The sequence below is a fragment of the Carassius auratus genome, chromosome 8, assembly GCF_003368295.1.
Source record: "Carassius auratus strain Wakin chromosome 8, ASM336829v1, whole genome shotgun sequence".
NCBI classification, from domain to species: domain Eukaryota; kingdom Metazoa; phylum Chordata; class Actinopteri; order Cypriniformes; family Cyprinidae; genus Carassius; species Carassius auratus.
In genome coordinates, this window is record NC_039250.1 from 847,772 (window position 1) to 859,923 (window position 12,152).

Genomic DNA, 12,152 nt, shown 5'->3' on the forward strand with positions numbered 1-12,152 from the left:
TTAATGAGAGTTAACCATTCACCCAAAACTTGAGATACTATTATATTCTTGTTCATATTTGGAATGAGTTTCTATTGTCATATCTCTGCTTTCAAGCACATTTCAGTTTAGTGAAGTCTTGTTAAGGTATAGTTTAGTTAATTTAGCTTACATTTTAATCATTTTATTGTGTTGATGCAATTTTAATTATTGTCTGTTGCATTTAAATATGTCTGTATAGTTGCTATTAATTTTTATTTAAAGGTGTAGTACAAAAGTTAAGCAATATGAAAATAATAAATGATATATATATTATTTTATTTCAGTTGACAATCATTTTAAGTAGGTTTTAGAAGCATGTGTTGGAGATTAATTTCTTTAAGCAAATGCACATCTGAGAAACGAACGAATCTTGTAGTTGATTCCTCTGATTCATCAGCAGGAATGATTCGGTTCTCTGTGAAATCAAGAACTGATGACGTGTGAGTCTCTTCAGATCAGACACATCAGTGTAAGCTGAAATCAGATCTGTAGAGGTCTACAGTGTCCAGTCATGACACAACAAACAACATCTGGGAAACATTTTATTTACTTCAATGTTAACAAATGAAGATTCGGGTCCATTTTAAATAAACGCTCCAGTTTCCAAATGCAGAGACTATATTTGTTCCATGAGACATTGATTCATAAACATCTCTTCCCTTCAAAGGCTGATCTGGAGACAGAATAACAGACGGAGAGCAAGTGTTCTGCTGGAGAACAGACTCTTCTCATGAAGGACACACTTCAGCCGTGGAACAAAAGCATGATTACACAGGAATGCTGGGAGAACGGCTCGACTAATGCGTCTATTCAGACCTAAACTAGGCCACGATTACGAGACTAATCACCAGCGAGACCCTCCTGTGCCCATCTTTAAAAGAAGAGTTGGATCAAGATTTAAACATCATAGGTTTCCATCGAGCTCCGTCGTGCTTCTCTTGTCTCAGTTGTTCTCCTGTGAAACGCTGCTCGCCTGAAAGAGAAAACAGCACAGAAACCATCAGAAAGAGCTCGATTCCACCTGTTTTCAGCTGCTTACACACAACATCTGCACTTCTCACACAGTTTCTGACACTGACACTCAAACTCTTCTATTCAAGTTTTCAATTTCATAAAACTCTTTACAAAACACAATTCTCGATGTAACACACAAAAATCTAACAGGAACTACTTACACACTTTTTTTTTTCACACACTCAAATCCAAGAACCACACACAAAATGTAAAACGCCTCTCATCTCACAAACACATCTCAGAAGCAAACTGTTACCTTAATATTCATTCCTGTTAGATTACCGTGTTACACAGAGAACTGTGTGTTGTGTTTGGCAGAAAGTGTTTTATGAGAAGTAGTGTGTGTGTGTTTCTGCTGTTTGAGTGACTGTGAGACGAGGAAAGGTTCTGTGTGTGCGCAGATGAAAACAACTGTAATATTACAGCAAAGGTGTTTGTGATCTTCTGAATGCAGTGCTTTATTTAGTGAGAGATTGTGAGGAGTTTTGCATTGTGTGTGTGATTCTTGGTCAAGGAGAGCTGGTGTTCTGTGAGCGCGGTGTGGAGCACATGTGGAAGACATTCTCCGCTCCACACATCTGCAGCAAACAGACGCTACGTCACCGGGTGGAGGAATGTTGGCTTCACGGAGAGAACACACAGTTCTTTCTGACTGAACAAACCTCTCACTAACACACCGCCTTCATTCACTCACTGAAGCTTGGCTTCATATTCTCAATTAGAGTTTAGTTTTGGGTTTTCTGCTTTAAATTTTAGTTTTAATATTTTTTTTTGTGTTTGTCATTTTTATTAGTCTATACAGTTTCAAATTTAACATGCATAGAAAATTTTAATAAAGCATAAAACATTTGTAAATAAGATTCATGGGTTTGAAAATCATATTTGACTGGTTCAGACTCGTGTGATTGATAATTCAGTATTAATATTCACAAAGCTGGAATGAAGTGCTTTCAGCAGTAGACCTACAACTTGAGAAGCAGGTCCTCCTCTCAGAAAACATACAAATAAAGATCATTTTAGAGGTTTAACTAGATAAAAAAGTTTGTTAAGTTGGCTTGACCAAAAAAGTTTTAAAAGTTTAGAAAGTTTGAAAAGTTCGAAAATGTGAAAAGTTTAGAAAGCTTAAAAAGATTTAAAAGTTTAAGAAGTTTGAAAAAGACAGTGATATGTGAAAACATATTGCTAGAATTACCATAAAGTGACTACCATGTCATTAGCATGATTAGCAGAGTTGCTAGCATGATTAACAAGTGACTAGCATGTACTTAGCATGATTAACAAGGTATCTAGAATGTCGCTAGCATAATTAACAAGTGACTAGCCATGTTGCTAGCATGATTAGCAAGTTACTAGCATGTCTCTAGCATATTTCTAGCATGCGACTAACATGTTGCTATCATGATTAGCATGTTTCTAGCATGACCAGCATGCGACTAGCATGTTGCTATCATGATTTTAGCATGATTAGCATGTTCCTAGCATGTTTCTATCATGATTAGCATGCGACCAGCATGTTGCTAGCATGTTTCTAGCATGATGCTAGCATCATTAGCATGTTGCTAGCATGTTTCTAGCATGATTAGCATGTTGCTAGCATGATTAGCATGTTGCTAGTATGTTTTTAGCATTTGTCACGGTAGGGTTTGGGAAAACACAAAGAGAGGGTAGATCCAAATGCAGGTAAGGGTTTTTATTTAAACAGAGGGGTAACTACAAAAATAAACAGTCATGAGAGACAAACGTAACTAAAAAGGGAACCGGATGAAACGGGGAACTCGGAAGAATGAGAAGGTAGAGGAAGTCTCGGGGGAACGAGAGCATGAGACACATAGGGTAAGACAAAGCAAGACTGATGGACCTGAAACACAATGACATCAGACAAGGACTCCGTAACATAGACTAAGACAGACTGGGTATTTATACACAGAAGGATAATTGGGAAACAGGAGACAGGTGGGGTGAACAATCAATCACGTAACAAGGAGGAAGGTGACCATATAAGGGAACAGGAAGTGATCTGGGACAGACACCGTGAGAAGGAGGACATCTAGTGGAACCCCGGGGAACAACAACCCAGACACTGTGACAGTACCCCCCCTCTACGGAGCGGCTACCAGACGCTTAAAGACAAAACATGACACAGAGACCAGGAGGGAGGCGGACAGGTGGAGGCTCAGGGGGAGGGACGGAGGGCCAGAAGAGGAACACACGGGGAACAAACACCAGAAATGATACATAAAACCGGGAGACCAGGAGGGAGGAGGACCGGAGGAGGTACAAGGGGAGGGACGGAGGGCCAGACTAAACTAAAAGGAACAGACAGAAACAGAACTCAAAAAACACAAAACATAAGTCCATGAAGGACATGTTGAGGCGTCCACTAGGACGGAGCAGATGACCACCACAGCCGTGTGGTCAAGGCCAGAGCCCTCCAGGGCGGAGCGGAAGACCACCACGTCCTCATGGTCATCACCAGAGTCCCCCAAAAGTCCAGGATCTCTAACCCCTTCATCTCCCATTGAGGTAAAGGATCATCCAGGCAATTATTAAACCAATCCTTTAGTGCTGCATCATTGTAACCTAACCCGACTGCCAAAGTCCAAAACAATTGCGCCAGGCCACCCACCTCCCTTCCCTCTTGATGAAGGGTGGTTAAGTTCCGGAATCTTCCCCTCCGTTCCTCCATGGTGGCTGGGGAACCGATTTGAAATCTCACACCGCTGGATCTAGGCATGATGGAGTCCTTCTGTCACGGTAGGGTTTGGGAAAACACAAAGAGAGGGTAGATCCAAATGCAGGTAAGGGTTTTTATTTAAACAGAGGGGTAACTACAAAAATAAACAGTCATGAGAGACAAACGTAACTAAAAAGGGAACCGGATGAAACGGGGAACTCGGAAGAATGAGAAGGTAGAGGAAGTCTCGGGGGAACGAGAGCATGAGACACATAGGGTAAGACAAAGCAAGACTGATGGACCTGAAACACAATGACATCAGACAAGGACTCCGTAACATAGACTAAGACAGACTGGGTATTTATACACAGAAGGATAATTGGGAAACAGGAGACAGGTGGGGTGAACAATCAATCACGTAACAAGGAGGAAGGTGACCATATAAGGGAACAGGAAGTGATCTGGGACAGACACCGTGAGAAGGAGGACATCTAGTGGAACCCCGGGGAACAACAACCCAGACACTGTGACAGTACCCCCCCTCTACGGAGCGGCTACCAGACGCTTAAAGACAAAACATGACACAGAGACCAGGAGGGAGGCGGACAGGTGGAGGCTCAGGGGGAGGGACGGAGGGCCAGAAGAGGAACACACGGGGAACAAACACCAGAAATGATACATAAAACCGGGAGACCAGGAGGGAGGAGGACCGGAGGAGGTACAAGGGGAGGGACGGAGGGCCAGACTAAACTAAAAGGAACAGACAGAAACAGAACTCAAAAAACACAAAACATAAGTCCATGAAGGACATGTTGAGGCGTCCACTAGGACGGAGCAGATGACCACCACAGCCGTGTGGTCAAGGCCAGAGCCCTCCAGGGCGGAGCGGAAGACCACCACGTCCTCATGGTCATCACCAGAGTCCCCCAAAAGTCCAGGATCTCTAACCCCTTCATCTCCCATTGAGGTAAAGGATCATCCAGGCAATTATTAAACCAATCCTTTAGTGCTGCATCATTGTAACCTAACCCGACTGCCAAAGTCCAAAACAATTGCGCCAGGCCACCCACCTCCCTTCCCTCTTGATGAAGGGTGGTTAAGTTCCGGAATCTTCCCCTCCGTTCCTCCATGGTGGCTGGGGAACCGATTTGAAATCTCACACCGCTGGATCTAGGCATGATGGAGTCCTTCTGTCACGGTAGGGTTTGGGAAAACACAAAGAGAGGGTAGATCCAAATGCAGGTAAGGGTTTTTATTTAAACAGAGGGGTAACTACAAAAATAAACAGTCATGAGAGACAAACGTAACTAAAAAGGGAACCGGATGAAACGGGGAACTCGGAAGAATGAGAAGGTAGAGGAAGTCTCGGGGGAACGAGAGCATGAGACACATAGGGTAAGACAAAGCAAGACTGATGGACCTGAAACACAATGACATCAGACAAGGACTCCGTAACATAGACTAAGACAGACTGGGTATTTATACACAGAAGGATAATTGGGAAACAGGAGACAGGTGGGGTGAACAATCAATCACGTAACAAGGAGGAAGGTGACCATATAAGGGAACAGGAAGTGATCTGGGACAGACACCGTGAGAAGGAGGACATCTAGTGGAACCCCGGGGAACAACAACCCAGACACTGTGACAGTAACAAGGAGGAAGGTGACCATATAAGGGAACAGGAAGTGATCTGGGACAGACACCGTGAGAAGGAGGACATCTAGTGGAACCCCGGGGAACAACAACCCAGACACTGTGACAGCATTACTAGCATGTGACTAACATGTTTCTAGCATGATTAGCATGTTGCCAGAATGTTTCTAGCATTACTAACATGCGACTAGCATGTTGCAAGCATGATTTTACCATGATTAGCATGTTGCTAGCATTTTTCTAACATGATTAGCATGCAACTAGCATGTTGCTACCTTGAATTTACCATGATTAACATGTTGCTAGCATTTTTTTATCATGATTAGCATATTGCTAGCATGTCGCTAGCATGTTGTTATCATTATTTTAGCATGATTAGCATTTTGCTAGCATGATTAGCATGTTGCTAGCATGATTTAAGCATGATTTGCATGTTGTTAACATGTTTCTAACATCCTGTCAATGAAAGTCTATGGGATTTTTATGATTTTTAATCTTCATTTTTATGAAAATCATAGAAAAGATATAGCACACCCGGCGGGTCTAGGCTGAAGGGCTGGGCTGAGTTTGGAGTCTGTAGAGTTAAAGCTCTAGGAGGAGTAGCAGTTGCAAATTTTGGGTCAGAAGAATAATAAGAAGAAGAATATTAAGTTTAAATAGGATTTCAGAGGACTTAATTACTCTATGGAGCATCAGGATTGATTATTTTTCCTGTTGCTCAGAATTAAACCGTGCACATTCACACTCATTCTGCCAGAGCGGCTCACAGATGTATTTCAGATATTTGTGTCCCATGAGCACAGAAGCAGTCATCAGTGTCACAGACGTATATTTGGAGAAATACACAACAATATACTGTACGAGTCACAATTATACATTTCTCTTTTATGCCAATAATCATTAGGATATTAAGTAAAGATCGTGTTCTGTGAAGATATTTTGTATATTTCCTACCGTAAATATATAAAAACTTAATGTTTGATTGGTAATATGCATTGCTAAGAACTTCATCTGAACAACTTTAAAGAAGATTTTTTCAATATTTAGATTTTTTTACTCCCTCAGATTCCAGATTTCTAATAAACCAGACATCACTGGAGAGATGATCTATTCAGCTTTCATGCATCAATCTCAGTTTCTTCACAAATGGACACTTATGGCTAGTTTTGTGGTCTGGGGTCACATATTTCAGTATATTTATTTCGGAGCGTGGAGATGACTTACATAAGGCGTCCTCTCGCCGAACTGGCTCCAGAAGGTCATCCTGACGGTGTTGTGGTGACCGGTGCGCTGGTCAAAGGTCCGGCACGTCTGGAAGGGAGGACTGTAGAGGTGCAGAGAGACGGCGGTCTCCGTGTGACTCACGTTCTCCACTCGATGAAGCCCGATGGAGTCTGAAACACAGCGAGTGAATCCGGTCAGAGACTCACACTGATGTTCAGTGGTCTTCAGGAGTCCCGCTGACCCTCTCACCGTTGATGTAAGCGCACTGGTTCTCCAGCAGAACCCGCTGGGACTTCTGCGTCATGCCTCCCTGCAGCCTGCGGTCGGGCCAGTCGAACAGCGTCTCCTTCAGCTGACCCTGGAGCAGCTTCATGAAGCAGTGTGAGTCCGTGTGATCGTGAATACTGCTGCAGTCCAGACACACACAACACATTCACAACCAGTCCTTGCTTTCTGTATTACGCTCTACGAGTCACAGGATCTGGAAGTCATATCAGCATTCAGCACTTCACTGTGTCCTTCTTACCTTACTATTACACAGCTCTGTTACATTATAACAATAAATGAGGCATAATTACATGCAAGTAACTCTAACCATATAGTAAACACTAGTAGTTGATTAATATTACTCTTACACTGTAATAGGTACACATTAAAATAATCATTTAACCCAATCTTCAGTCTTTAAGTTACAATGTGTCAAAGACAAAACAAGTCACATATTACCTTTACATTTACAAAAGTGATTTTCATACGCAGAAAGTGTCCACTATAATGTTTTAAATCACGTTTGTGAAAATAAAATATGGGTAAAATAATGTTCATTAATATAATAATATGTAAGAATTAAACAGCATACTTATCTAGACCTGTCCTTTCTAAAATATGTAGAAGAATACCTGATCATGCTGAATTTGATCATATATTTGAAGAAATGGGTCAAATCTAGTGGTTTAAAGGAAATTGGCAAAGATTGAGACAGATTTCATATGATCTGTGATCTTATCTTTAATATTTTTAATAATACCGGTACAGAAAAAAAAAAAACAAGGCAACTGCGAGTTTTCTCTCATAATTCTGACCTCTTCTCTCAGAACTGTAAGATATAGATTTTTATTTACCTGTGATTTAATCTACTCTGCATTTATTAAAGGCTTTGTGAGTTTTATCTGTCTTTATGAGTGGACTAATCACAAGACACTGGACTCTACTCTCAGGCCGTTATCTGTCTGTTAATATCTCTAATTCACTGACACATGTTCCGTCATTGATCCACTGGTGATTCCAGGATCCTGCAGGTCAAAAGGTCAATACAGACCCAACACAACATGACCATTACCTGCCGTGTCCTTCACCCCAGCACAGAATCATCAGGTTGAACTTTCCATTTCCCTCATCCACAAGATTCCTGGTGTATCTGGAAACACACAAGGGACTTTAATCAGTTCAGTGTTATTTTTTTCTTAAACATTTGTCCTTGTACGCTGAGCTGATTTTGGGGACTCATAATAATACATGATGACAGATATTGGAACAGTGCAGAAAGACTGTGTTTAGAGCGCTTGGTGAAACCGCAGGAACAGCGGCCTCTGATTGGTCCGCGTGATCCCCGCCCCCTGGAGAGAAGCCGCGCCCACTAGAAAACATCAGCGGAGGCAAATCTCCAGCGAGCGCAGCGCATCCACTCAGAAACATGGAAAACTACACTTTTCCTTCAAACCGAGCAATGCCAGGCCTATGATTATACTAGAACCAGTAATGCACTGCCTTAAAACAAGAAAATCATTTGAGCGATGTTTGGATTAAGAGTTAACTCGTTAAAACCCAGTTCACGTTCAGTTTGCGTCAGCAGCGCTTTCTGTGCGGGAGACTGAACCGTGTGCAACAGGGATTTAACATCTTAGTTTCATTTGCATTGTCCAGTTATGTTAAAACAAACGAACACACACACACACACACACACAAACACTTGTGATTGTAAGGCATATGCATAACATGAACTCAAAATAAATGCCTAAGGAAAATAATTAACAGTAATAAATAATATCGTTAATGATGATGATGATTACCTGTACTGGTCAGATTTGGCATATTTCATCCACTCGTGAGGTTTACTTTCATAGGACTCCATGATGCTCTGCACCTCCTCCACATTGACTCTGTCGCTTTCAAAGATCTTGTGCAGAGTCTGGATCAGATCCTCCAGAGACTCGGGCTTCACGAGCTCGGTGTGCTCCATCTCCAGCGCTGCTGTGTGTGTGTGACAGAGAGAGACAGAGAGAGTGTGTGTGTGTGTGTGTGTGGCAGAGAGAGAGAGCTCTTATTCTCCCAGCGCTCCTCTGATGGACGCTACCATGAGATCAGATCAGGCTCCACGGACTACAATCACACACAAATTCTGCACAAATTATCATTTTATTAATTAATTAATAAATTATCAGCTATGAAGAAGACTTTAGCAAACCATTAATTTTAACAAACCAATATATGAGAGATTAAAAATATAATTTGTTTGTTTATTGATCTTTATCAGTGGACCTCCCCCATTACAGTTTGGATTGACCCGCTTTATTCAATGGGTAAACTTTCCTCAAACATTATTATTAACTTCATATTAACCAGTAGTTCTATCTCTGAATTATCTTAACATATACAAAAATAAAATAAAAGCATCACATAGTCATATTTCATTTTAATGAGAATCGGGGCTTTTTTTGTCTGTTCACGTGGCACTTTTAGAAATAAATGAGATTCTTTAGAAATGTTCTAGAATTCTTAACATGACAAGAAACTGAGCCGATCATCTCTGAGAAAATATGTATTATTTATTTACTTACAAAGATTTGTTTTAGGACTTCAGAATGTTATTGTGCATTTTAAAGTGTTCCTGTTCTCGAGTGTTTTAGTTTGAACGCCATCATGTGGATCATGGGGAAATAAACCCAGTTCATAAACACTAGCAACCACACTTCCTGAAAACCCCGAGAAACGAGCATTATTTTAATAAGAAGGACCAAATTACTCAAAATTAAATAATTAAATAAATATTGAAATATATAAATAAATCGTTAAATACATAATGACAAATTTAAACACAGAGCATAATCAGCGTGTATTTTCTTCCGGCGCACTCAGAGTATTCACACCACATGCAGAGGCATTAGAGTCAGTATTGTTCTGGATCAAAAAGCTGCGACAGAAGCTGACAGTGTTCTTTACTGTCATGAGTGTGACAGAATAATGAGCGCGTGCTGCGTCTGCTCTGCGTGCACTGCTTACGCATCCAGCGTGAAACCAACGTTACTACTGCTGACAGCACTGATTTCAGCCAACATCTCCCGGATATTAAAATTATCTCTACTAGTATTAAAATTAAGTCATAGTCAGCGTTTTGACTGATAACTTCATCTGCAAGAGTCAAAAACAGATATTTTACTGTACCATACTCAAGCCATAGCCCGTGATGCGAAAGAAAGAAAGAAAGAAAGAAAGAAAGAAAGAAAGAAAGAAAAACGCCTAAATTAGAAAGAGCAAAGAAATCGAGTTTGAATTTGACGTGCCACCAACCATAACCCTGAAAATTAAATGAATAAATACATATTTTAACACAAATGAATAAATACATACATACATGAATAAATATTTTAATGCATTTAATTATTTCATTATGTATTTAACGATTTTTTATATTTTAACATTTATTTAATTATTTCGTTTCGAGAAATGTGGCCCTTCATATTTTAAAGCTTTGAATCAACTGAAACAAACGTCGAAGCGCTGAAAACATCTCTCGCTGGTGACTCCTGGTGGTCAGAAAGGTGTTCAACTGTTCACACACACATTTTCATAACTTTGCCTGTTTTAAAAAAAAATACTTTACACACAAATCCAAGAACTGCACACACACAATGCAAAATGCTTCTCATTTTCTTGCTAAATGAAGCAGCACATTCAAAACATCACAAACACATCTCGAAAGCAAACTTTTGTCTCACGTTGCAAACAAACACCTTTGCCATAATGTTATATTTCTGAATATATCTTGTGCACACATATATTCAAATCCTAAAGCTCTTCTTTCATGAACTGTCTACATTTCTACACAAGTCACTGAGATCCACAGTAAACACCAAAGCAAGATTGAACGCTAACTTTTTTACTCTTAGAGTTTGTGAATACTGTTGAGGCATAGATGGCATGGTGTTCTCAACGCGTAGCAGGAAATTCTGAGTCAAAACATTAGCTCTCTTTGGGTGGTGTTCCCGTTTATTATGAAGGTAAAAGGGATAATTTACATAAAAGGATATTTCACCCAGTGCTGAATATTAAAGTGCTGTTGGTAAACTGACTGTTCACGGCTACGGTAAGAACCGTGTGTTCCTCGCCATCCACACCCTTTCCTAACTAATTGCAACACCTGTAAATATATCTAGCTCCCAGTGACGTGTCACACATAGTGCAACACTCCCACCCAGTGGCTAGAATAATAATAGCAATATTAACCGATCCAGAGAAGGTGAATATATAAATGGCTCCTACAAATACAATAGTACACAGTACAAAATAAAGGAAATACATCAAGCATGTGTAGTTGTGTAGATGATTGGTTGGTGTTCAGTAAAGCACATGTGAGGAGTTAGCATGAAGTCAGGGCCACATTAAAACCTCATTTGGCCCCGGGGATAATTGATCTGTTGCAGGGCCCCCATCAAAATGAATGATATTCATATACAGTTTTAAATAGGATTTTTTATCCCATATCAAAATTCTTAATGCACTGAAATGTTATAATTTTTGTTACCAATTTCATTAACATATCACAAAAAAATAAAAGCAGCCTAAGCACAAATAATCTTACTAAAGATAAGTAAACAGTCACAAATTAGGCTACAACAGAACAAAGATCATACAAAATCAACCTACCTGACAAATAAACTGATTAGTCTTCATTAGATACATTAATTCTTATTTATTTTACAAAAGTGATTTGGTGAAGGACTGTAAGTGGTTAACTTTCTGATGTTAGATTTACATTATTAACACAAATGACAACAGCAGCTATATTCGACTGTTTTAGAGACACAGTTCACCCAAACCTGTATGAGGTTCCCTCTGCTGTTGAACACAAAATCATATATTTGGCACAATACTGATCCTGGGCCCCCCATGACTTACATATATGAGATAAAGACACTATTGGAGTCAGTGATGACCAGAAACTGGTCTCATGCTTGTCATGTGACACATCTGAACGCCTCTGATTGGTCCTCACATTCATAAGCTTAACAGGATGGTGTGTGATTGGTTATAATGCGCAGTGCTGTTTGAAGGCATGTCTGTGGCTCTGTGCTTGGACCAGTATCACATCAAGTGTGAGAGAGTTCATCTGTGCTGTCGGGTATGGGTGAATATGTGTAAAATACTACTTAACAAGAGAAATCTTACTGTTAATGCCAAACTCTTTGTAATATGATTTTTTCATCTGTAGAGTTTAAGACAAGGGATTCACCGGTAATAAAACACAGAAAAAGGCTTGAACAAATTGACATAATAAATCACATAT

The 12,152-nt window shown here is 40.2% G+C and overlaps 1 protein-coding gene across 1 annotated transcript; it reads right to left on the reverse strand.

The window, feature by feature from the left end:
- Window positions 1–550: 550 nt before the first annotated feature.
- LOC113106915 (cysteine dioxygenase type 1-like) lies at window positions 551–8,902 on the reverse strand. Its single transcript, XM_026268953.1, has 5 exons — window positions 8,659–8,902; window positions 7,929–8,006; window positions 6,839–6,996; window positions 6,590–6,759; window positions 551–994 (listed from the first exon to the last, which is right to left on the reverse strand). Exons 1-5 carry the CDS (start codon window positions 8,826–8,828, stop codon window positions 965–967), a joined length of 606 nt encoding a protein of 201 aa, XP_026124738.1. The 5' UTR covers window positions 8,829–8,902; the 3' UTR covers window positions 551–964.
- Window positions 8,903–12,152: the final 3,250 nt, after the last annotated feature.

Coding starts and splice junctions, on each gene's coding strand:
- LOC113106915 (XM_026268953.1), bottom strand. CDS start 8,828: ATGGAGCACACCGAGCTCGTGAAGCCCGAGTCTCTGGAGGATCTGATC. Junction 8,007..8,658: donor GCCAAATCTGACCAGTACAG/GTAATCATCATC, acceptor GTGTGTTTCCAG/ATACACCAGGAATCTTGTGG. Junction 6,997..7,928: donor TGGGGTGAAGGACACGGCAG/GTAATGGTCATG, acceptor TCTGGACTGCAG/CAGTATTCACGATCACACGG.